Source organism: Lonchura striata, chromosome 5, assembly GCF_046129695.1.
Source record: "Lonchura striata isolate bLonStr1 chromosome 5, bLonStr1.mat, whole genome shotgun sequence".
Taxonomy (NCBI): Eukaryota; Metazoa; Chordata; class Aves; order Passeriformes; family Estrildidae; genus Lonchura; species Lonchura striata.
Window position 1 is genome coordinate 13,108,707 of NC_134607.1, and position 24,097 is coordinate 13,132,803.

The 24,097-nt window shown below is 42.2% G+C and overlaps 1 protein-coding gene across 5 annotated transcripts in view; it reads left to right on the forward strand.

Annotated features, from left to right (window-relative positions):
* Nucleotides 1–24,097, forward strand: part of CACNA1C (calcium voltage-gated channel subunit alpha1 C) — a 414,418-nt gene that overhangs the window by 318,283 nt on the left and 72,038 nt on the right. For 4 of the 5 annotated variants that reach the window (XM_021535026.3, XM_021535027.3, XM_021535028.3 and 1 more), the window contains exons 16-29: nucleotides 891–1,005; nucleotides 2,092–2,212; nucleotides 2,338–2,407; nucleotides 7,637–7,769; nucleotides 9,395–9,524; nucleotides 13,305–13,364; nucleotides 16,541–16,647; nucleotides 18,086–18,173; nucleotides 19,236–19,343; nucleotides 19,845–19,897; nucleotides 20,005–20,151; nucleotides 21,004–21,205; nucleotides 21,714–21,872; nucleotides 23,071–23,181. In XM_021535026.3, coding sequence (XP_021390701.1) covers nucleotides 891–1,005; nucleotides 2,092–2,212; nucleotides 2,338–2,407; nucleotides 7,637–7,769; nucleotides 9,395–9,524; nucleotides 13,305–13,364; nucleotides 16,541–16,647; nucleotides 18,086–18,173; nucleotides 19,236–19,343; nucleotides 19,845–19,897; nucleotides 20,005–20,151; nucleotides 21,004–21,205; nucleotides 21,714–21,872; nucleotides 23,071–23,181 — 1,604 coding nt within the window. The remainder of the gene's footprint in view (nucleotides 1–890; nucleotides 1,006–2,091; nucleotides 2,213–2,337; nucleotides 2,408–7,636; nucleotides 7,770–9,394; nucleotides 9,525–13,304; nucleotides 13,365–16,540; nucleotides 16,648–18,085; nucleotides 18,174–19,235; nucleotides 19,344–19,844; nucleotides 19,898–20,004; nucleotides 20,152–21,003; nucleotides 21,206–21,713; nucleotides 21,873–23,070; nucleotides 23,182–24,097) is intronic. The other variant, XM_077783301.1, reaches the window with a different exon arrangement.

The window sequence follows — 24,097 nt, forward strand, 5'->3', positions numbered from 1 at the left end:
CAGATCTCTCTAACCCTGTTATTTGACATTTGGGTTGACCTTCATGCCCTCACTTCAAAGTGCGATGGTGCAATTCCACTTATCTGAAGGTCAAGGTAGGCAATCTGGCTGACAGATTTTAAAAAAACCTACAACTTGGATCCCCTTGTGAAAATGTGAGCCAACTCTACAATGCTGGCTGACTTTGGAGCCTTTAGACCTTGGAGCCCAGGGAGGGGGGATGTCTGTGTTTCCAGCCTAAGCCTTGAACCAGGGTTTGCTTAAAAGTTATTGTGGTATAATAAGACCTACACTCAAGAAATGTATAAAACAACCTTGTGGTCAGATTTGTAACATGAGATCTGAACACTGACTGGTAAGACAAGAAAACAATTGTGATTCCTTGCCCTTCAGCTACATGGGCATGACTGGCCATGCATGGAATCTCTGCTAGGAGATGGCAGAGTTGTCAGCTCAACCCTTCACTGTCCAGACTAAATTAACCTCAGAAATACTCATCAGAGTACTGTGCTTGCTGTCCATAATATCCACTCGTGCAACCTAAACTGTCAAAAGATGCTAAGCATTCCATACTCCTCTTATGTTCAGTGGGATTCTCTGCACAGAGAGAGATGCTCTTGGGAAACTGGAAACTAAAATGTAAATCTGCAAATCTGCTGTTTTACATCAGCCATTCTGTTGTGAAATGTTGAAAACCCACAAAGTGTGTTATCTGTGTGGAAGGAAGGTGTAGATTTGTGCATGATGGATACGCAGTTGTGTGAAATGGAAGTTTGGAAAATCCAAGAGATCTGATGACAGGTTGCTAAAAATTTTCAATTAAGAAACCTTTGGTATAATCTTTTCCTGCAGTTTTCAAAGCCTGTTTTCTTTAAGTAGCACACAAACAGATATCCTCCTGAATGTATTTTTGGCCATTGCTGTGGACAACCTTGCTGATGCTGAGAGTTTAACATCTGCACAGAAAGAGGAGGAAGAGGAAAAAGAAAGGAAAAAGCTAGCTAGGTAAATCCATTTGCATACACCTATCTGCACACATTCCTGTGATTACACACAGCATGGAGATATATATATCTATATATATATATAGATATATATGTATGTATGTATGTATATATATGAATAAGATGCCTATACATAGATGTGTGTATATATAATATATATAACTTGTCGGTATGTGTATAGATTTTACATGTGATTAATGTCATTGTATTTGGAGTTATGTATATATAAGTTTTTATTAAAAGGAATTCCTGCTGTAAGTCAGGAAAGTCTTGTGAGCTAGAAATCCCTCCACTTGCAGTGGTGTGAGCGGAGGAAAGGAAGTCTGGGTTACTGATGAGTTTTCAGAGCATCAGCAGAGAATGAATGTGAAATGGTGTGCATCCCATTTGAATCTCCCTACTATCTTCTGATTGCTTTGGGCCATGAGGAATATATTCCCACGATGAGATTTAGCAGCTGCTTTTTCTTTTGATGCCACATGCTGCTCTTCTCTTGCCAGATCTTTTAGTGCTTCTGCAGACACTTAAGGGGCACAAGCTGCATGAGGAGCTCCTCTGTCATTCCCAGCTGCCAACAGCAGGGAAGCCTCTCCTTACTCATCCTATTCACTGTCTTCCAGGCTGCTGGGAGGAGATCTCTTGTGCAGCTCTTTCTGCTTCATCCTGCATGCAGCTCAGCAGATTTCCCTCTCTCTAGGGGTGCAGTGAGGGGCAAAACATTTGTAGGCAATGTAGCTGGAAGTTCACAAGATATGGGTTGAAAATAGTCCATGCCTTTGTCATTGGGTGAACAAAGGGATCTCAGCTGACAGACCTAAAATGTGCATTTTCACAAACACACAACACAAACACATGCCATTGAGAAAGCTACAAAATAAGGGACACTATAGAATAAAAATAGATCAGAGTCTCTGCCTTTGCCTGCAAATGAGGACAAGGTGGAGCCTGGTATGGAAGCTGAGTTCAGAATGGGGATGCCAGCCAGCTGATTGTTCTCATGGTGTGTGCTGTACTACATTAAATTCCTGAAAGAGAAGCAGCTTTCCACCTTTGTAACTCTTTGGTTTTTATCTTGTAAAATTGCTAGGACTGCTAGTCCAGAAAAGAAACAGGAGATGGAAAAAACAGCTGTGGAGGAAGAGACAAAGGAGGAGAAAATTGAGCTGAAATCGATCACTGCTGATGAAGAGTCCCCACCTGCTACCAAGGTAAGGTCTGCTGACAGCCAGCACTCTGTGCAGTGATGGCATCAACAGCTTGGGTTTCTAAGGGAATGAAAACTGTCTGCCTTGTCTGATAAAGCCTTTGATGCTTCTCCTTCCATTTCTGTCAGATCAACGTGGATGATTATCAGCCCAATGAAAATGAAGAAAAGAGCCCTTATCCCACAACAGAAGCACCAGGTACACATATCTCTCCTTGTCTGCCTCACTCAACAGCTGCCAAGCTCCAGTTGCTAATGTACACAAAGCCAAATTTTGGTAGCAGGTCTGCTGGAAATGCTTTCATGATGGGACAGGATGGTGTCCTTGTATGTGTTTGCATAGGTGTGGACCCGGCCCTTTGAAGTCCCTATACTGATCAGTCGTATTTGATTTGGTCTCCTGTAAAGCTCTTTTCTTGGAAAATACAGAGCTGCACAGAGAATCAAATCATATAAAAACCTCCCTGTTTGAAAATATACATGTGACACTGTTTTCAGTGTGCTTTATCAGTTCTCAGTGGTCAGGGGAGTCTCACAGCAGACAGTCATGAAAGGGAAAGTGCTGAATGCCTTTTTGCACTGTTTTCGAATCAAAAAGGACAATGTGACACAGCATAACTCTAAAGGCATAAGATCTCAGCCTAGAAGTGTAAGAAACAAGCTGTAGCATTAGTTAGGCTGGTTTTCAAGCCAGGTGGGCCTAATTAACTTCATTCTCAGATACTTGAAAGATTGGCTGAAGAAATCTCAGAACTTTAAGCAGTGTTCATGAGACCCCAAATGGGGGATGGGATTGGAGCTAGTCAATTCAACTCCCATTCTTGGAAAAGTGCTGGAACAAAGGACTAAACAAACCATAAGACCATAAGATAAGGAGATGATCAGCAGCCAACACAATTTGCCAAGAGCAAGTCAGATCAAGTCACCCTTATTTTCTTCTGAAAGGGGCTGAAAACACTTGCAGTCAGGAGAAAAGAACTAGATGCCATATTCTTTAACTTTGCTAAGGCTTCTGACCATCTCTTACAGTGTTCTCATAAGCTGACTAGAAAAATATGGTCTACATGATGGTGAGAGAAATTATCAGTCCCCTTATGGGGAGAGTAGCGATAGCCCAAGTGAGTTTGTACAAGGCAAAAGCCTGTCTAGAGTTCAGCTCAGTTCATTGTTAATGACCTGAATGATGGAAGAGGCAATATGCTTATTACATTTGTAGATGACACAAAGCTAGGAAGGACAAGAAGCGTGCTGGAGGGCAGCATTAGAATTCAAAGAGCTCCCGAGGCCCTGGATAAATGGTCTAAATAAAATTGAAAGTGCCAGGCTCTACGCGTAGACAAGAATAAAAAATTCACAAATAAAGGATCTTAGCTAGTTAGGTAACAGTCCTTGAGAAAAGGATCTGAAGCTTTTGACCACAAGCTCAACAGATGTCAGCATAAAAACTGTGTACAGATAGGAGAATTATCTCCATTATGAAGCAACAGATTTAATAAGATTCATAGCATATAGAATTTTCTAATGGTGAGGCTGTAAAAGTTCACAGAGATGGTTGTGGAAGCCCAACATCACTGAATGTTGTTAGGGACAGGGCAGAAAAATATCTCCCAGAAAAGGCTTAGATAGAATAATTAATTGAACCTGACTGAGTTGGCAGAGGCATTTTTGTGATCCTGCCCTGCCCTGCTCTTTTGTGTTTCTGTGATTATGTAAGAAGCTCTAAAACACTTTCTCTTCTATTCCATGATTCCTAATAAATAAATGTCTGATAATAGGTTGATTTGATAGGCTAAAAAAGAGCACAATAGTTCATTTTTAGTAGATGGACAAGAGCTTCAGACAAGCAAAATGGAAAACTGTTCATTGCATTTGATTTTCAGTACAAGAAGTCCTCACATATGCTGTACTTGTATTCTTCCATATTTATAGGAAATTTATCAGGAGTAGAGTGGGATTCTAACTCTGAGCAATAGTGCTTTAACACTGCCTGAGGCAGTTAATCTTTCCATCACCTCTGTAGGCCCAGGCACTTACTGGACATACATCCCTAGTTGCTATGGGGTTTGTGGGAGTCTTTAGTAAAAAGCACAAATTAAAACAGCTTGATACAGTTTTGTTTCTGTTTCTCAGCTGGCTTGGATTTGCAGAAAATTGCATTTTTTTCAAGTGAAATAACAATCATCTGAATGTCAATTTTAAGTCTACTGCTAATACAATTGGGGTTTGTTTACTTTCTGTAGACAGCTTAGAAAGAGTAGCTTATAAATGGAAAATATAGCAAAACACTACATCTACTTTTTTTTGCCATGCATAGAATTAGAGTGCAGAAAATCAAGTGAAAACATTTTTAATGCCTGCCTCGGGTGCCAATCCCTGTCTTAAAATACTTTTGAACACAACCTAACATTTGAATGGATTATCAGTTTTTTTCCTGTCTCCTATTAGAAATGCAAAGGGCCACCATCTTGCTCACTTGCCATTGCATGGCCTCAATGTCATTTTTAAACAGACCTGTCCCCTGAATTGTTTATCAGTTCTTTGTGAAGACTGAAGATTCTGTGTTCAGAAACCACTTCAACTGGCCACTTCATTTGTTTTTCCTAACAACATAGGTTCTTTCCTAACCTACCTTGCTCATTCTCTGACTTGTTTCTGCTCCTTAAACCAGTTTTCTCAATAACCTCTCCTGACTCTGTTTCCTGCACAGTGTTGCTCCTCAGCCCCAGAATAGTTGCAGCTCCTCTGGTCACCTGGCCTCTTTTTCAGAAGGACAGACTAGTTCTCCCAGAGATTTGTGTATACTAGAAGGATTATTATGATGATATGTTTATTACAGGAAGACAGGGACCTAGCCTTGCAGCCTAGGACAGAAATAGACAAAGAATTCGGAATGTCAGATGAAGGTAAAAGCTTGGGATGATTCATGGGAGCTTGAAGAAAAATAATGTCCTTATACGAGAGTTCTGGTCTTTGTACAGTTAAAAAAACCCTCCCCATCATCAAATTTCTCACTGATGCTGTACTGTAGCCTGTTTGTGCTTGTCTCCACAGCCAAAGAACATTCACTTCTACAAATGTGAGCAGCTGTGCTGCTTCTATATGGAGGTAGATAGCATGGGCAGTGACCTGGGATGAGGCTGTAATCATGTCATTCTTTGTGAATTTGGCCCTCAGTGTTTCCTTTCTTCTGCACCTTAGACTCTAAGTGAAAAGTAGAACATTGTTCTTTATCTATGGCTGAGGAACTGAATGTGCTTTTCAATCTGAAAGTATTTGGTTCCCAGCGTCATTAATCTATATTTCTTGCTGTATGGCAGACACAAGAAAAAGAGGAGACGAACAATGTTCTTTATGGTCTTCATAGGGCTGATCCTTCTGCTGAGGGTCTCTTTTCCAGAGGCATTGCTCCATGCCCATTTAAAAGTGTATTTTAAGCATTCCTCTGAGTAATAAAAGAAGAATGATCTCACATTGAGGGCTCAGAGCAGGGATCCAGAACACTCTTCTTAAGTATGAGTTTCAAATATCCCACATGATCCCAGGCACTGGTTTTCTGGACTGTTAAAGAAGAAATATAATTTGTTTACCTCACTCTTTGCCAGCCTCCTCTGAAGCCCACAGATAAGAGGTGCACGTGCAAAGTATGGTTATATTACATAAACCTGCACATTAACCTTAACACCTATTTTACAAGTCCTGTGTAAAAAAGTACTTCTGAAAGATATTTCTTTAACTAATAAAGCCTGTAGAAAGAGTATTACGAAGCATATTACACATAAAATTGAGCTGTTAAAAAATAGACTGACTTGAAAAGTACAGACTCTATGTACCAGCTCAAACATTTATGCAAAGATCTATCAAGCGAATTTGAGCTGAACTTTTGGCACTGGAAATGTAAAGAAAGAATCCTATTTACATGTAATATTGGCATGCCTTCAAAAAGGGCACTTTTCTCCTCTCTCTGATATCTGGATCAGGATCTGTGCTGATTCATCTGTTCTTTCTGATGTGTCCTGTAACCAGATCAAGTACAGTATCTCACCCTAAAGGAACACCATTCCTGGAGCTTATCTCCCTTTATGGACTCTAGATGAACCTTTTAATTAGAGTATCCTTCTTTGCAGTGCCTGGAAGATGAATCCGTTGTATCTAACATGTCAGGCTCTTTTCTTAAAGATTTTTTTTCCTGTCTTGCTGATTAAGTGAGAGGATTGGGATCTTTAAAATAGCAAAATTCTGTCATCTCATTTACAAAACAACATCTGATTTCAGCAAGCAGAAGAAATCCTCAAAGGCAGAAACTTTTCTTTCAGGTACCACTTAGCCTTCATCTCTGCATTTTCTATCTTGAGGTTGCTCACTGATCTGCCTGGAAATGACACAAGTTCAAGAGTCTCAGCCTCATTCCCACCTTTCTGACCTTCCCCCCCACTAAATTATAAAAGGGGGCAATTTTAAGACTTTCTGATCTGTGTAAGTCTATGTGCATGTGCTCACTGTTTGTTCTGGGGCATGCATGTGCTCATCCAGACACAGTTCCAGATGTAGCAGCAGCTCCATGGAGATGCTCACAAATAGAAGAAAAACAATCTTGATAAACTGGAGGAATGGTCAAAAGAAAAAAATATGCCCTTCAGTAACGATGAGGTCTAAGTGCCACTTTTGGGAATAGACAGCAGCAGAAATGCAGAGCGGGGAGTGACAGGCCAGATTGTTGCTCTGTGGTAAATAATCTGTGCTTTGTACATATCAGACACTGATGGCAAATTAATGCCAAAGTACAATGAAAAGTCTCCATGAAGGACATTTAACAGGAAGATAGTATCACAAGTTACAAGAAGTAATCTAGCTTTCCTCTGAAGCAGTAAAACCTCAGCTGCAGGTTAACCCTGCAGACAATCTGGAAGCAAGTAGCAGGATGATCAGAGACCTGGGGAACACAGCACCTCAGCAAGGGCTGCTGCTGTTTTGTTCTAGAAACCAGATATTCTCCCAGAGGCATAAGAGCAGTCGTCAAGTATGCAAAAGCTTTCTGCCAGAGGAAGGCAATTTTTAATTTTCTGTCTCCGTGGAAAATAAAAAAAAACAAATAATGGATCTAGACCTCAGCAAGAAAGATTCAAATGAGCCATTAGAAGTAGCCTTTCTGTTTGTTTTTTGCAGAAGGAACTGTGAAGCATCTTAGGAGAGTGTTGTGAGACTATTGTAGGTTTACCAGCACTAATGGTTTCACAAAGAGACGAGACCAATGTCTTCTAGGGTGAGCGCTGGGTAAAGGGCACTGTCTCAAAGGAAGGAAGGGCAAGGAAACTCAAGGCTTCAGCATCCTATTTTAATGGTTTTTAGCTCTAGTTATGACAGAGACGAATGCCTCTGCACTTTGGAATGAGTTGTATTCTGCAATAAAAGACAAAAATGCTTCTTGCAGCAGAGGAAGATGAGGAAGAACCTGAGATGCCTGTCGGCCCTCGGCCTCGCCCGATGTCTGAGCTGCACCTCAAGGAAAAGGCTGTGCCCATGCCTGATGCCAGTGCTTTTTTCATCTTCAGTCCTAACAACAGGTACTTAAGAGATTGGTTAGCCAGAAGAAGGAGGTGAAGAGCTGGTACCCTTTCACATTGGGCCCCAAAAGTTATGAGGTGCAGAGCTCCCTTTCAGCAGCTCATTCCAGAGGCCTCCTTTGACCCACCTCTCCTTTAAGGCATGAAATCCTATGAAACCACAACTGTGGGGAGTACAGTGAAAATATGCAATGGGAGTTCATGGCATGTGCAAGGCTGATTGAAGACACACATTATGAAAGCTTCAGAAATAAGGGACACAGAGGCGAGTCAGTAATTGGAATTTCCTGACACATCCAGATCCAAACTGCAGGAGAGCCATCATGCAATCAATCAAGTGGGAAGTAGCAGCCTCCTGCCCAAGGGCTGCCCAAAATTCATTCCCAGTAGGGAGTTCATGTGTCTCTGCTCATTGATGCACATAAAGAATGACCATAAAAGAAGAAATGAGAGGGGGAGGAGAGTCCATAACTCTAAGAGGAGCCTAGGAGCACAGTTCTTCTCTCACACTTCACCCATGGGCTCCTGCAAGGCAGCCTCGTGTTGTCACACCTGCCTTTCGAGAGCAGATGTGCAGGACCTGTGGGTGGAAGGCTTTTAGGAGACAGGTGAGTTTATCTTTGCAAGGGCACAGCAGGAAGCTCACTGCCCAATGGTCTGTGCAGCACCATGTATTCCAGTGTCTCTCCTGAGGACTCAGCCTTCAAACACAGCCCCAGAGGAAGGCAGGTCTGTTCCTGCACTGCTGAATTCAGAGCCATTTTTTTCCCAGCAGAGCTTGTGCCACCCCTCCGTGGGTATGTGTAACAGGGAGGGACTGAGCTCGTGGACTGTAATGCTAGCTTTGCCACCCACCCCCTGTCATTTGTAGAACTAAATTAACCTCTGCAGTCATCTGTAAAATTGCTATGATAGGGACTTGGAGCCCTAACAGCCAAGAGTAGAGTTAAATAGATTAATGAAGTGGCTGTAGAATTATGCACAGTGCTGTCATGGGGTTTAACTCCTCACACCCTGCTACCAACATATGGAAAGTGGTGTCATGGTCTCCAGTAAGCAAGTTTGATGGGAGACTGCTCCTTCTTTACCTTTTAGTTTCCCACTAAGAGCACCAAGTGGGCCTGTGTTTAGCATACAGCATGCATGGCATGTCTCTCAGAAGTCATTTGCTGATGCCAGCCTCCCCTACATCCCTTTGGCCAGGCCTGTACTCTGTTAGCAAGGCAGATCCCCCACAGGTCCTGTTAAGTGACACTCCAGCCCCAGCTCAGAAAGACATTGGCACTCTAAAGCCTGTTTCTGCTGCTTTCCTCCTGAATGAATCAGGAATGGTTCCATAAATGAAAGCAAGGGATATAATTCTGGGCTGGCAGGTTTCAGACCACATGGAAATCACAAAAAGCTCTGTCAAGAGGGAGTGATTGTTCTCCATTCAAACACATTGAGTGTGAGTCCTGTGTGGAGAGCCAGCAATGCCCTGCACACCTTGTCCCTGTGCTGGGGCAAAGGGAAGATGCTCTGCAGGGCAATCCTCCAGTCCTGCTGGCAGAAGAGGAGGGGGGAAATGTTTCCAAGGTCTTACTGTTCTTTGAGAGATACATTTGTGCCTCTCCTCTCTCTTGCAGGTTTCGTGTCCACTGCCATCGAATCGTTAATGATAACATTTTCACCAACCTGATCCTGTTTTTCATCTTGCTCAGCAGCATCTCCCTGGCAGCTGAGGACCCCGTGCGACACCTCTCCTTTAGGAACCAAGTATGCTCCACATCCTCCTTCCCTCCCTGGGTATTGCAAGTGTGGTACAAGCAGATCATCATTTGAAGCCAGGAAAGGCAGAAAAGGCTGCATCGGAGGCTTGGGAGTGCCTGTCTTCCATAATTTCTGCCTTTTGTAGGCTGTGTGTGAAACCATTATGTTTTGCAGGAAATATGAGTCAGTGCAGAATCTGGCCTCCAGTTCACTTCAGAAGCATGTGTAGGGAAAGGAAGAGCAGGAGGCTGAAGCAAATTTATTGTCTGGGATTAAAGCATTAGAAATGAGCTGTAAAAACATTGATTTGGGATACAGATAATTCAATTTTGAGGGATTTTCAGGTTCCCTTTGGAACATTTGTTCTGTTGCCACATGCTGTATTTTAAACTAAAAAGCCCAGGGCCTGATTTTCATTTTATTCACACTGGTGTAAATCAGGAGTAACATTCTTGAGTTTGATGCTGTCACTCTGGGGGAAATTGATGTCATCAAGGTTAGGATCAAACTTTTTGAACACAAGCTGCAAAGCTATCATTAAATTTGAGATAGCCCTCAAAAAATATGCCGTGCTCCTCTCCTTACCTGCCCGGGGAGAGAAGAGGAAATCATTCAGCACAGAGATACATTCTCACCCTCTTTCCTAATCATTCTTATTTGCCTTTTTATGTGTTTACTGCTCCTTTACCTTGCCAGTTGTTGTTTCCATTAGTCAGGGGTCATTGCAGAAATGAGGAGTCAGCAGACACATGCAAGACCTTTGATTTCTGGTGTCTGCAGTGGCATTTTGGTGCCTCGATGCCTGAAGAGTTTGCTAGGATTGAAAAGTGGGATGGTTTTTTTCTTGTTCAATAATAAATCCTTAATTTACTGCTCCCTGAAATATCCTGGCCTGATCATGCATTTGAACACATATGTGCATGCAGAGAAGGTGTTAATGGAAGTCTATTCCTGAGTGTATCTCAAAGTGGTTTTGCATTTTGTCCTGAAGGAGGATGCTAAATAATCCAACCTGTGCCACCAATAACCCACTTGTGCACACATGAGGGTGCACACTATGTAGGGATAACTGAATGCCAATATGTATTAGTGCTGCAGCATGTCAGCTGGCAGATGGGCTCCTGACATGCCACAGAAACAGAGTTGTTTGCAGAGTCCATAGCAGAGATATTTAAATGAGAGGGGAAAAAAGAGTCAGAGCTGGTTGTGCTGGATTAAAGAGCTGAAGGTTTGAAGCAAAGCATTGTTTTGTGAATGTGAAGCCACTGGTGTTGCATGAAAATCTGTGTTTAATTTTTGCAGGTACAGATGTTTAAAATGTATCATACAAGGGGACCCTGACAAGATGTTTGGGTTGCAAATGTGGCCTGCCTTTGCACTGTGATAGTAGAACAGTGAGATCGTGTCCTCCCCTGTGCCCACATGGAGCCTGGGAGGAAAAGGAAGAAAGCAAGCTGAAATCAAGCTGAAAGCAAAGCTGCCTCTGCCTTCCCTCAGCATGAGCCTGTGCTCCAGGACTTGTGCAGATGGGGATGCTGCTGACACAAACCATCCCGGGGCAGGAAGACAGGGACAGAGACCCAGCAAGGGCTAGTGGAGAGGCTTGGGCTCAGCTGCTTTCCTGGGGCAGGCTGTGTCCTTTTGTGTCACACAGGGCTCAGGCAGAGAGTGCTTGCAAGTGCCAGCCCAGTCTGACCAAACAGCCTTTGAAGTCCAAGCAAGTGCTGAGACTGCTCCTGTTAGCAACCTTGGCAAGGTGCTCATTCACTTTAATATACTCTAGATCAAGTTCATATTTAGATAATAACAAATATGCCTGATACAACCATACAGCTGATAAATGGGGCTGTCTTCACAGGTGGGGCACTGACCATTTTCATTAGGCATGGCTTCATCTTTGCTAGCTGCAGCTTTGGGGCCACATTCACCAGTGTGTTCTAGATCCTTTGCAGGCCCCTGGTGAGGTAAAGCAGAAACAGGTACAGTTAATCATTCACTTTAATCAAGTTTGCAGCTTCTTTATGTTGGCGGAGTCATACAAAGCAGTTAGAGAGTACCTGTGAATATGGCCCACTGATTTTAAAATTATTCCATTGATAAAATAATCAAATGTCAGGACTTACAAAGCAGCAAGGCAACAGGATATTTCCAGTTGTAATGTATGTAAATTAATATAGGTTAAAATCAAGATCTGTCCCTTTGAAATGGCCCTTTCTTAATTCTCTATGCTGCAAAATTTACAGAGCCCAAGACAGTCTTGAGGAGAATTTGGGATTAAAAACTGAGTAGTGACCTGAAGAATTTTGAGTTATATGGCAGCAGTAAATGATAGATCCCACTATTTGACATGCAGTGTCTGCAATTCAATCCAGATTTGGATTGTGCTTTAACAGTGTAATGTTAAATAACCCTGGAATTTGCAGTACCTGTCCCTCTGCATTCCAAGCTGTAAGAATTTAGCCACCTATAAATCTGAGTGAGGATACAGGCACTGAGATACAATAAATGCCCATGGGATGGGAGCAGGCAGTTCCCTGCTTTATGATTATTAGTGTTTTATCAGCAAAGGTCTAAATTTCACAAATTATCCATTTTCTACAGCTTCTGTATATTGGCCTTCTGGTTTAAAACATGATGATTGTAAAACAACAGTAAACCATGAGCATGATACTTTTGATGTTCAACATTTGTTGTGTAGATAGCACTAAAGTGGATTGGGATGTTAAAATATACTGGAAACAAAGAAAGTACAATCCTGATCCCATAAATCAGTGAGAAAGTTCCCATTTACTGTGGGATGCCAACATATTGGCAGCAAAGGACATTCCTGTCCTTGATGCTGCTGCTTTAAAAGCCCCTTTACACTTCTAGACTTCTCACAGCCTCCTGTGACACAACTTTTTGTGATCTGCTGTGCATGCCACGGGTTGCTCCATCACCAGGCCAAGGTTCCTGGGAATGATGAGCATTTCAGCTGGCTGGTTATTCAGGATGCAAATAGAAAGATGCTGGATCTAAGTTAGGCACCTTTAGCAAATGACCAAATTATGGTTGCAATGCAAGGGCTGGGATGCTGTTCAATTGGCAGAGTGTTTGTTATTCATCTTAATCCAGAGTAATTCAGGACAGAGAAAAGAAATAGCTAGAGTATGATTTTAGAGTTTGCTTTCCTTCCTTTGAGAGAGGCACAGGACAAGACTGAATGGAAGTTAATAAGAAGGAATCTCATGTTTTCCACTGAGACACCAAGCAATCTTTGTGTGCTGTTTGGAATCCTATTTGAGAAAACCCTTGAATGCTCTTTATTAGATTTAAAAAAAAAAAATCCTACAGCAACCAAGAAGTTATTTTGCCTCTGTAGTGCTCATGGGATTGTAACTCAGGAAAGATTTCATGTAATGTGCTTCTTGTCCTCTGTGCCAGGACCTTCGCTGCATTCAACAGGACATGGTTCCAAAACCATTCCCTATAGAGTCGTCCTCATTCCCTCATGAAAAGAACTCGTGTATTTGATTTTAATTGTGATTTCCCACTCAAGTGATCAGCCACTGACCTACCCTCCCCACTCCTATCCCCTTTTGTTTTTACAGATTCTCTTTTATTTTGATATAGTTTTTACTGTCATTTTCACCATTGAAATTGCTCTGAAGGTAAAGTGCCCATCTTCTCTGCCATTACTTGTTCACAAGCTTTCTAGTTTTCTGCCAATCTCTGTTGCTAACACACATGCCTGTTTGTTCCCGGGTCACGCTCAGTACCACTAACCCAACTGTGCTTATTTTTCAGATCCTAGGCAATGCAGACTATGTCTTCACTAGTATCTTTACATTAGAAATTATTCTTAAGGTAACCAATCTGAGAAATACACTTGTTGTCTTCTTTTCTTTCTCTTTCTTTCATTCTTTTGCTCTCTCTCTTTTTTTTTTTTTTTAACCCCATTATTACTGCTACACAAAGGGTTGTTTTTCTTTTCATTTGATGTTTCAGTAGTTGCTTTAAAAGTCTCCTGGGAAATTTTTATATTCAGACTTGTAATTGAGGACTTATAGCAAAATAATGCTTTTTAGGGGAATTGCAATGAAAGGATGCAATGCTGGGAAATGTAAGAGAAGACCAAGAAAAAGGCCATCCCCTGATAAATTTCTTCCTCCACCCTGGCCAGTCTTTTCAAAACAGGATTTTTCTGCTCTGCAAGAAACTCTGAGTACACACACCTCTTACACAGGCAAAGAGAAGGTCTCTACTCTGGAGAAACCAGCCCAAATGGTGCCTGATGAGTTCTGTGAGCTTACAGGTGCACAGCAAAGTAGAAGGCAGGAAGCAGAGTGCAAAATCTCACTTTTTAGGTGTAGAGAGAAAGTACAAATCACTGAGACACCAAGGACAGTAGCTGCCAATGGAAATTGCTGCATCAAAACCCATCTTCCTGTTTCCCAGGAACATGCTCTATACCAAGGGGAATGTGCAGGAGAATGGTTTAGCTTGGAAGAAAATAAAAATAGGCTGCCTTGTTCTTAACTCTAATTTTCCCAAATTAGTAGGCTAATAATTTAAATAACAGTAATTGAGAAAAGTTCTGGCTTTCTAAATGCTAGGTTCACTTGGCAGCTGTTTTTTTTTTCTCAGCAACCTAGTTTGAAGTGCTGGCAGATAGTGCCTTGGAGTTGCTCAAACTTTGCAGCTCAAGACCCTAATAACAGTATCTATATGGAAGGCTGGCAAGCAGGGTGGCCCCTGCATATTTTTATAGAGAAACATGCTTTTTTTGATATGACTTGAAATTGCCAAAGCCATAATGTTCTCCAGGGAGATGTACACATTATGCCTGTGTGCAGTTTGCATCTGTGTTTACACAATAAATCCCAGTGTGCACAGATCACGTGGCAGACCCAAAAGGCCTGTCAAGAAAAGGAAAATATCCCAACAGCAACGCTTCAAAATGAAATTATTATTCAAGGTTACCTGCTTGGACTAACAATTACTAATTCTGCTTGCTCTGAATGAAGTGGTAACACTCCTAATGACTTCAGTGGAAGCAGAACTTAACCCAGCCTGGGCCTTCCAAGGTTCAGTGATTTATGACAACATCCCTGGATATTCTCTAAGTTCAAGTGGGAGAATAGCACAAGGACCATAAGTGTAGGTCACAAATAGCTTGTTTTCTCACTGCATATTTCTTTGCTGCCTTCACTGAATATATTGGTTTGCAAAACAGCAAAGTTAATGTAGGTGGTAAAAACAAAAGAATGAATGGCCATGGGATGTTCAAGGCTGTAGAGGAACAAGCTTCCTCTGCCCCCATGTTGCTTATAACAGCACCTACATAATGGTGAATATTGGCAAGGTGACTGCCAAGGATTTTTAACTGGCATCCTAAAAGTCTGTAACTTGTTTTACGCCCCAGATGGGTGGCAGATATAGATTATACACTCTCTGAGAGTCTCTTCTGAGATGACAAAATCTCTCAATAGGCTTGAGAGAGCCAGAATTTGTACCGAACTTAAACTCAGCAGAGCTTCCCCTCCTGATTTCAATGGTGTCTTTCTTTCAAGATTGCCATACAAAATCTAACCAGTAAAGGGCATCTTTACCATCTTTGTTATGGCAAGAACCCCTCCTCTCTCCCCCAACTGAATGTGTGTATAAGTATAAATTCTAAGCCAAGACCAGAGTTTATACTTCCTCCTCCTCTGATTTCTGTCTGATTGATAGTCAGTTCCCTGATGTCATGGATGTTTGGTGAAGAAAATAATCCGATATACCATGTGCCCTTCCACCTTGTTCTGAATAAAGTTGTCACAGGCTGGAAACTTCCTGCCAGTACACCATCCTGAGCTACTGGTGGTGGTCAGAAAACTCCAGTTTGACTTTCCAGTTCACACTTCCCAGCTGGAATTCTGGCTACAGCTCAGTGCCATGGTGTCCGCCTCACGTTACTTTAGACACCTAACTTAGATGAGATTCAGAGGACCAAACTTAGAAGCCTGTATTCGTGGATAAGAATGAGAATTCCTAATGAAGGAACATTAGCAGTTGTGGGGATAGGGTTTCTTCAAAGGAACTGCATTAGATCACTCACCAAACTTAAGGTAGGTGGTACAAATATCCCATCAGTTCACCCTCTTTAACTGTGCCAGGCTCATTTAGTCAGATTCGGTAGGAGAACTCTGTTTACACTGTCACTCAGTCCAGTTCTGGAGCTGTGACATCCTCCTCAAAGCCAGCAGGTTCTCAATACCCCATCCCACCCAGGCAGGGCACAGCCTCCCTTGCAAAATATGCAACTGTGTTCCCTTCCTCTGCCCAGTGATGTTGATAATGATTACCTCCACAAAGAAACTACCCTGTTCCAAGGAATACAGCCTGGGCTTTGTAAGGAAAACTAAAGGGAAAATGCAACTGCATCTAGAGTAAAAATTAATAGGATAAAGGATTTGGGATTGAGCTGAATAGAAGGAGCAAGCTGAAGAGAGCAGTAATTCCTCCTGTTGTTTCAGTTCAGCTCTAAAGCATCTTATCCCTGAGGGATTCTGTTCTTCCTTCATAAAGGGAAGAGCAATCAACTGTCCACTGCAGCTGGTCTAAGTACTGAAAAGCATTACACAAGAGCCCATTTTATTTTGTATTTTTTATTCAATTTTGCTAGAGAGGCCTTTATATAATACAAGCATCCTGTCACTGAATAAAAAGGGGAAAGCATATGATTGCAAAGAGTAGTTTTTGCAAACAGTCATACTGCTGCTTTGCTAATTCTAAATGTTATGTACTCGGTGCACTTAAAGTGCATACTTTCCTCACTTTCTTTAGTTAGGACTTTCACAGTTATCTTGCTGTCTTTTTCACTCTCTTTTCTTTCCATTGGGGCTAAACTTTTCCTTTGGGGTCTGGGGGTAAATTGTCTGCCAACAATAGAAATACTGCCCCCTCCCCAGTTATCCACTCTGAGCATAGCCAGGTGGGTTTGGCTCCTGAGCAGCTGCTGATGGCAAGGTGTGTTTGTGTCTCCATGTGCCTCCCTGCAGATGACCGCCTATGGGGCTTTCCTCCACAAGGGCTCCTTCTGCAGGAACTATTTCAACATCTTAGACCTGCTGGTGGTCAGCGTTTCGCTCATCTCCTTTGGCATCCAGTGAGTGAGCTATTTCCAGCTGGCTGGTTTTGGGGGGGAGATTGTAGGGCTGGGCTGGGAGGGATGGCTCAGGCTCATTGTCTTACCTGGGTAAGATTTTTCTCATTAGCCTGTTGGGGTATTCATGAGGTGTTTTTCTCAGATGGTTTAAGGTTGTTAAAATTCATCCTCAAGAGAGGAGGTAGCAACTGGGAAATGCTACCCTGGTGAGCTGGAGGGGGGGAATCTTTCAGAAAGAGCAAATGAGAATAAAAAATGGGTGTATTGGGAATTGTGACACAGCTTTGTTCCAAGGCCTTTGTTTCACTTGAATCAGTTCAGGACAACTCAGTGACTTATGGTTCCCTCCAAGACTTTTCATAACCTCTTTGGAAAATGAGGTTGATAATGTTTTCCTACTTCCTAAGATGCTGTGAGTCTTAGTCAGTGGAAGGCCATCAAGCACTTGATGAGTTTTGTGAGAATCTTCAGAGTGGTAGTGGCTGTTCTGTCATGCTGTTTCCCTTTGTTTCATCTGTTAATTTACTTAGCAATTTATAGATTTACTCGAACTATGTGTCGTGTAGGAAGTTCCCTAATTAGATTCATATCTGATAAGAAACAAGCTCCCAGTTGTTACCATGATAAGTTAACAGCTCACAGAAGTTACACATTAAGTCAAGCAGGACAATTTGTAGGGTCTATCGGGCTTGCAGTCACAGTCTTAAGAATGGCACAGTTCTTGTTTTGACCTGCTGTTTCTTTCTTCCAGACCTAAGTCAGACTCTTGGTGTGTTAACATTAAAACTGTTCCCAAAATCAGTAGGAGAACATGATGTCATTGAGCACGAGGAAGATTCTCAGTCAGGGTTTTAGTCTTGGAAGGCACAGAGAGCTCTGCTGCAGAATATAGTTGTGTTCAGTTCTTAAAAGTGAGCACATCATCCTAATCAATTCAGTGGGAGCTTTCACATCCTTAAATTTATGTACACACTTAAATGATTTGTGGATTCAGAGGCCAGACACACTGTAGGATCAAACTCCAAGTGAATAGTCTACCTTTAATGCTGGAGTCTCTTGGACTTTTCACTCTTCTGTGAATATTTCAGTGGAATGCTTCCTTGAGCCTTATCTGAAAATGCCTTGGTAATGACTACATTTTGGCACAATTTCTATACCATAGCTATCTACAGAATCTGTTTGCCCTGGTCTAAAAATACACCTTGCCCATGTTTCATTCCCCCTCCATTAATACAGCAGAGATTATGAAATCCAGAACAAGAAGCCAGACCTCTGAAGGAAACATCAGAAACTGGTTTCCTTACCCCTGAAGTGCCATGGCAAAGAGCTGAATAAATACCTTATGCAGTCTCAGGCTGTGCAGAATTTCAAAGGTCAGTCCTTGCTGCACACTCCCCACATTGCTGTATCTCTCAAACATTCCAATACTTTCTTCCAGGTCCAGTGCCATTAATGTGGTGAAGATCCTGCGTGTTCTGCGGGTCCTTAGACCACTGAGGGCCATCAACAGAGCCAAAGGACTAAAGGTTAGAAAAGTCCCAGTGTGTTCTATAAACTATAAATTCAGGTTATTTCAGGCTACAAGGGCTTTTGCAGTTGTTTAAGTAAAGTTTCAGCAGAATCACAGTATGGCTGAGGTTGGAAGGGACCTGCTCAAGCAGGGCCACTGAGAGCAGGTTGCCCAGGCTTTAAAGTACCTCCAAAGAGAGAAACTCCACAACCTCTCTGGATGACCTGTTCCAATGCCCAGTCACCCTGACAGTGGAAGTGGTTCTCAGCGTTCAGATAAACCTATTCTGTTTCAGTTTCTGCCTGTTGCCCTGTCAGTGGGAACCACTGAAAAGAGCCTGGCTCTGCCTCCTCTGCATCCTCCCTTCAGCCATTAATATACATTGACCAGATTCCCCCGAGCCTCCTCTCAGAAGAACAGACCCAGCTCTCAGCTTTTCTCGTGGGAGAGATGCTCCAATCCCTTAAATCACCTTTGTGGCTCTTTGCTGTACTGGGCTTGTATGGACGTGTATGTCCACAGTTCTCTTGTACTGAGGAGCCAGAGCTAGACCCTGTACAACAGACATATTTTCACCAGTGCTGAGTAAAGGGGAGGAGTCACCTCTTTCAACTTGTTATAATCTTGCCTAATGCCGCCCAGTATAGCACTTGCCATCTTTATACTGAAGACTCATATTCAACTTTGTGTCCACCTGGATTGCCAGGTCCTTTTCTGACAAGCTGCTTTTCAGCTGAATGGCCCCATCAGCACAGAGGTGAAATTATGTGGTTTTCTGGGGTTACAGATGGGCCCACAGCCTTAGATAAACTCCTTCCTGTGTGCTGGTGGGTGCCCAACTATGTGAGAAGTTTCAAAGAGCTGAGTTCTGGATTTTCCTACCCCCTTCTGCCTGCTTCTAAAAATACAGCAAGGAATTAAATAAGTTGGTCCCCTTTTCTGAGACATTACTTGGGCAATAGGTATCGGTTAAATATTTTTTTCTTATTATTTTTATTTTTATTCTTGGGCTTTTCCCTTAGCCAGAACAGTTGAGAACAATCCCACAAGTGATTTTGTTCCTCTCTTCCGTTTGCAGCACGTGGTCCAGTGTGTGTTTGTCGCCATCCGAACCATCGGGAACATTGTGATTGTCACCACTTTGCTGCAGTTCATGTTTGCCTGCATTGGAGTTCAGCTGTTTAAGGTAAAACTATTGCACCCATTCATTCATCCATTACATTGAGCTGTATTCAGGGATGGGGAGAAAAACAGCATAAAAAACTTGAGGAAGGGAAAATGGGATCTTTTGTGTGTAACAGGCAAGACATCTGGGGCACTGTCAGTGTTACCTAGGCTTCTGTTACCAGCAGTTCTCCAAAACTGAGCCAGGCACATGCAGAATTCTTTCCCATCATCTGTGATCAGAAGAAATGATCAGTAATGTTGTTCTTCCCTAAATAGCTTTACATTGGTAGTTCCGGGAAGGTGAAGGGGGTTGCTCCAAAGGATTGTTCCTTGCAGGCTCTCTACCTCTCATCTTGCAGAGGAAGGGGCATACCAGATAAGCATGGGGAGGTTGTTCATTCCCTCCTTTATGTCTGCTTTTATCTCCTTGCCTTTCACCACCCTCCTGACAAGTGTTCAGAACATACACATAAAAGTACTGTGCAAGGAGAAGATTCATTCCTCTTGCTTCCTTTCTCAGGGCAAGCTGTACAGCTGCACTGACAGCTCCAAGCAGACAGAAGCAGAATGCAGGTGGGTCTGAGCTTTCCCAATCCCTTCCCTTGGCTGGCTTCCCACCTCCAACGCCTCGCGCTGGCAGTGCAGGTGTGCCACTTTCTGTCTGCACTCTCCACCCACAGAGGGTACTACATCACCTACAAGGATGGGGAGGTCAGCCAGCCCATGATACAGCCCCGGAGCTGGGAGAACAGCAAGTTCGACTTCGACAATGTCCTCACTGCCATGATGGCCCTCTTCACCGTCTCCACCTTTGAGGGCTGGCCAGAGTGAGTGCTTCTCAGACCAGTGCAACACTAGCAATGTCCTCATTCATTTCAAAAGAGAAAATTCAAAGACAGAGCATAGTCTTTCCCTTTCTAAGTATTTCAATAAGTCTAGAGCTACACCAATAGTAGCACTGTAGTATTATGTACTTTGTAAATTCCTCAGGGCCTGCAAGGTATTTCTGTAACTGTACTTGTAAACAATGTAAAACACCTTCTCTAGTTCTTGACATATGATCTCCATTAGTAGTAGTGATAATAGTATTTGTTACAATTATTATGTGTATAAATGAATGTAAAATGCATATCAGGTCCTTTCCAGCATAGCCAGTTTCAGTCTCCCCGTGGAGCCAGCGGGGCAATATGAAACACTACTCTGCAGTACTGGCAAACATGGAGCATCTTTCCAGGCCCTGCTGTCTGTGCCACTGGAGCTGGGGACTCCCACAAAGTCACTCTGGTGATGTGGACATGCAGGGTATCAGGGGGCTGACCCTGACCTGTGTCACCAGGTGATGCCAACAGCAGTGTTAACAACTGTTGACTCCTGGGAGTCCCTTTTCTCACAAAACTCAATCCCCAACTACCCTGTTGAGACTCTCCTGTTTTTGTTAACTGAAGACCATTATTTTTTTCAACTATGAAGACATTTCACCCCTGAAAGGGTTCAAATGTAGAATTAGTAAGAGCCAGGTCTTCTCCTTTGAAAGCGTTTGCACTCAGGTGCAAGTCTGCACATCTCTGAGTGAATTAATTTTTATACAAGTAGAAGAAAATCACAAAGTTAAACTTTAATAACATCACCTATAAGGCAGTTGCAGATTTTCTCTGCATTTGGCTCCTGTTTGCTTTCAGGTTGCTGTATAGGTCCATTGATTCCCACATGGAGGATGTGGGACCCATCTATAATCACAGGGTTGAGATCTCCATCTTCTTTATTATCTACATCATCATCATTGCTTTCTTCATGATGAACATCTTCGTTGGTTTCGTCATCGTCACATTTCAGGAACAAGGAGAACAAGAGTACAAGAACTGTGAGCTGGACAAAAACCAGGTAACTTACAACACCCTGCTGTCAATAAAGGTAGAAAATGCATTGAGAATAAGCTTTTAGTAGATAAATGCATACAAGGAGGAAAATGTTAAGCTTGCCAACAAATGCATACAGAGAGGAAAATGTTAAGCTTGCCAACAAGATAGAACTGTAAGCTGGCTTTGATGACATCTTTTAGGAGTCAGGTAGAAAAAAAAAATCTCACTGTAAGATTTGCTCAAGGGACAACAATTACTTAAAAATGTTTGCTGTACCATTTGTTTCACTGAGATTACATGAGCACAACAGCAATGTTTGACCAAAGTAAATGGTCAAAGTAATTGCATATAGAACTCTTTAGCAGGTAGAATGTGTACATTCACATTGTGACCTAAAATAAATTCTTCTACTAAGTTTTTTCATTTAGAAAAATACTTGAAACATATTGTATTTTTAATTACATTTGAAGGTAGCTGACCACCCTGATATTTTGGGTTTGAGTTTTAAATGTACCCTGCCTCTCCCACAGCGCCAGTGTGTAGAGTATGCCCTGAAAGCCCGGCCTCTGCGGAGATACATCCCTAAAAACCAGTACCAGTACAAAGTTTGGTATGTGGTCAACTCCACCTACTTTGAATACCTGATGTTCGTTCTGATCCTGCTGAACACCATCTGCCTGGCCATGCAAGTAAGTAAGCAAGCAGCAAACCTCCAGGTAATGAAGTAGTAGTCTTTGTTGGGGAAATGCACAAATGGCTGAGGTTGACACCTACTTTCACCTTTACACCATGTGTTGAGGGAGAGGGACAAACACATTAAAAAAAACCATTGTGCCCTGTTAACTTCTTTTGACATGCAGTTGAAATGAGGACTCTAACTCTCACCCTTTTCCTGCTAACATCTGACACTTTCAACAATTCTGTTTTGACTCCTTAAAAACAAACAAATTTCTCATTTCTAAACAGAGTCCTGCAAGTACTAGAGCCTTTCAAGAAAAATGCCAAAAATGTCTCAACACTGTATTTTTCTCAGCCTTGCATTCAGCTGCAGCTGAATTGTTTCAACTGAAACTGCTTTGAATAAATCACCCTGTGCCAATATAGAACACGAAAATCCATCCCAGCTGTTTGAACTTTATTAAAGTTAAGCAACTACAAATGGGATCTTGTAACATGAACTGGAAGGTGACCTCAGAATAAGGCAGTGCAATCAGTTCAAGCATCATGATCTGGAAACAGGGGTATGAAAAGTGAGGTAGCAACACTTGCAGAAGACACTGCTTGAATTAATCAATAGTAATAGTAATCAAGAGTAACTTCATAAGATCTTAATAAAGTCAACGGGCAGCATGATTGCAAATTTAATTCAGTGTTGACAAATGCAAGATAATGCATATTGGAAAGATATTATTTGAGCTGCTTATGTACTTTGCAGAATCCTGAATTTAGTGTAATTACTTGGGGAATGGCTTGGTATCATTATGGACAGCTAAGTGAAACCCCTGCTCACTGTGCAGTCACAATCAAACAAAGAAGTATTCCAAGTGTGAGGGAAGGTTGAGATAAAAAACACAATTGAAGATTGCATTGTAATATTGTACAAATTTACAGTGAGCCCTGAATTGGAATGATAAGTATGATTTTGGTAGCCACGCCTCAAAAAGATTCTTCTGAAAAGAGGAGATCAAGAATCAGGTGGCAAAAATGGATAGAGGCATGGGAGTGCTTATGTATGAAGGGAAATGGGAATTCTTACTTGAAAAAATGAAACGTGCTGAGGTCTTCCTTAGAGAACTTTGGCATGAAGGGAGACCGGGAAGGGTCCTGTGTGTTCCTGGCTGCTGTCATGTCCTACCCTCACACTCCTGCTGGGATGCTATTTTTCAGCACTATGGTCAGAGCTGCATGTTCAAGGAAGCCATGAATATCCTCAACATGCTCTTCACCGGCCTCTTCACTGTGGAGATGGTCCTGAAATTAATCGCCTTCAAACCCAAGGTAGGTGCACTAGGAGTAGATTTCCCTGGCCTCTGTGTGTGTGTGCATGTGTGTGGGGCAGCTGTGAGGAGAAGGAGGAGGTGAAACTCTCTGATCTATTACCCCACCAAGAACTGAGCTGCACAGTTGCTCTCTGGATTGGAGTCTCACTTACATTTAATACATTTTTTGCTGGAGAGTAGACACACTTTAAAAAAAAAAAACAAAAAAAGTAAAAAAAGGCAACACCTGCTAATAGAGATGGTTCCTAGTTTTCATTAAGTTATCATAGTGACACTGCTAAGGCTATAATATGTCTTCCATTCTGAATGTTATTCTAATGCTCTCTCTCTGACTTTCCTTCTATAATTTTAAAATAGCATCTCATGATTAGTCTCCTGACCCAAGTGAAGTTAATCAAGCATGACTCATTTTGAGTTATAAGCTTTGGAAAAAAATGTTTCTTCTGGGAGGGCTACATCTCAGTGATGGTTTGGATTGCTCTGGTTTTGAATTTAAGACGTCATTGATAATATTCAATACCCCAGCAGGTCCTGTCTGGAAGTATTGTCCTGTGCATTGGGCCATCATATTCTGCTAGTACAGCTGCACTGTGGGGTATAATTATAACCTGCAAGCTCTTCTAGTTAACTTCTCACTGCTGCTGTAGGACAAGGACAAAGATCCTGACCTCACAGAATTACCCAAGACTTTCTTCTGTGGGGTTTAAATTCAGTGTTGTGTCATAAACAGTTGAATCCAGATATTATATATAGGTCCCTCATGTCATTTCATACCTTTAGTGGTACTGTGTCTTGAAGGGTGCTTTGAAACATTGTGGAGATGGTCAAGATGCTCTCTGAAGCATCAGTTGTGAATTGGTAAAAATGAGAACTTTTGTGTCTGGCAGTCATACTTGTCCTTCATGTTAAAGTTA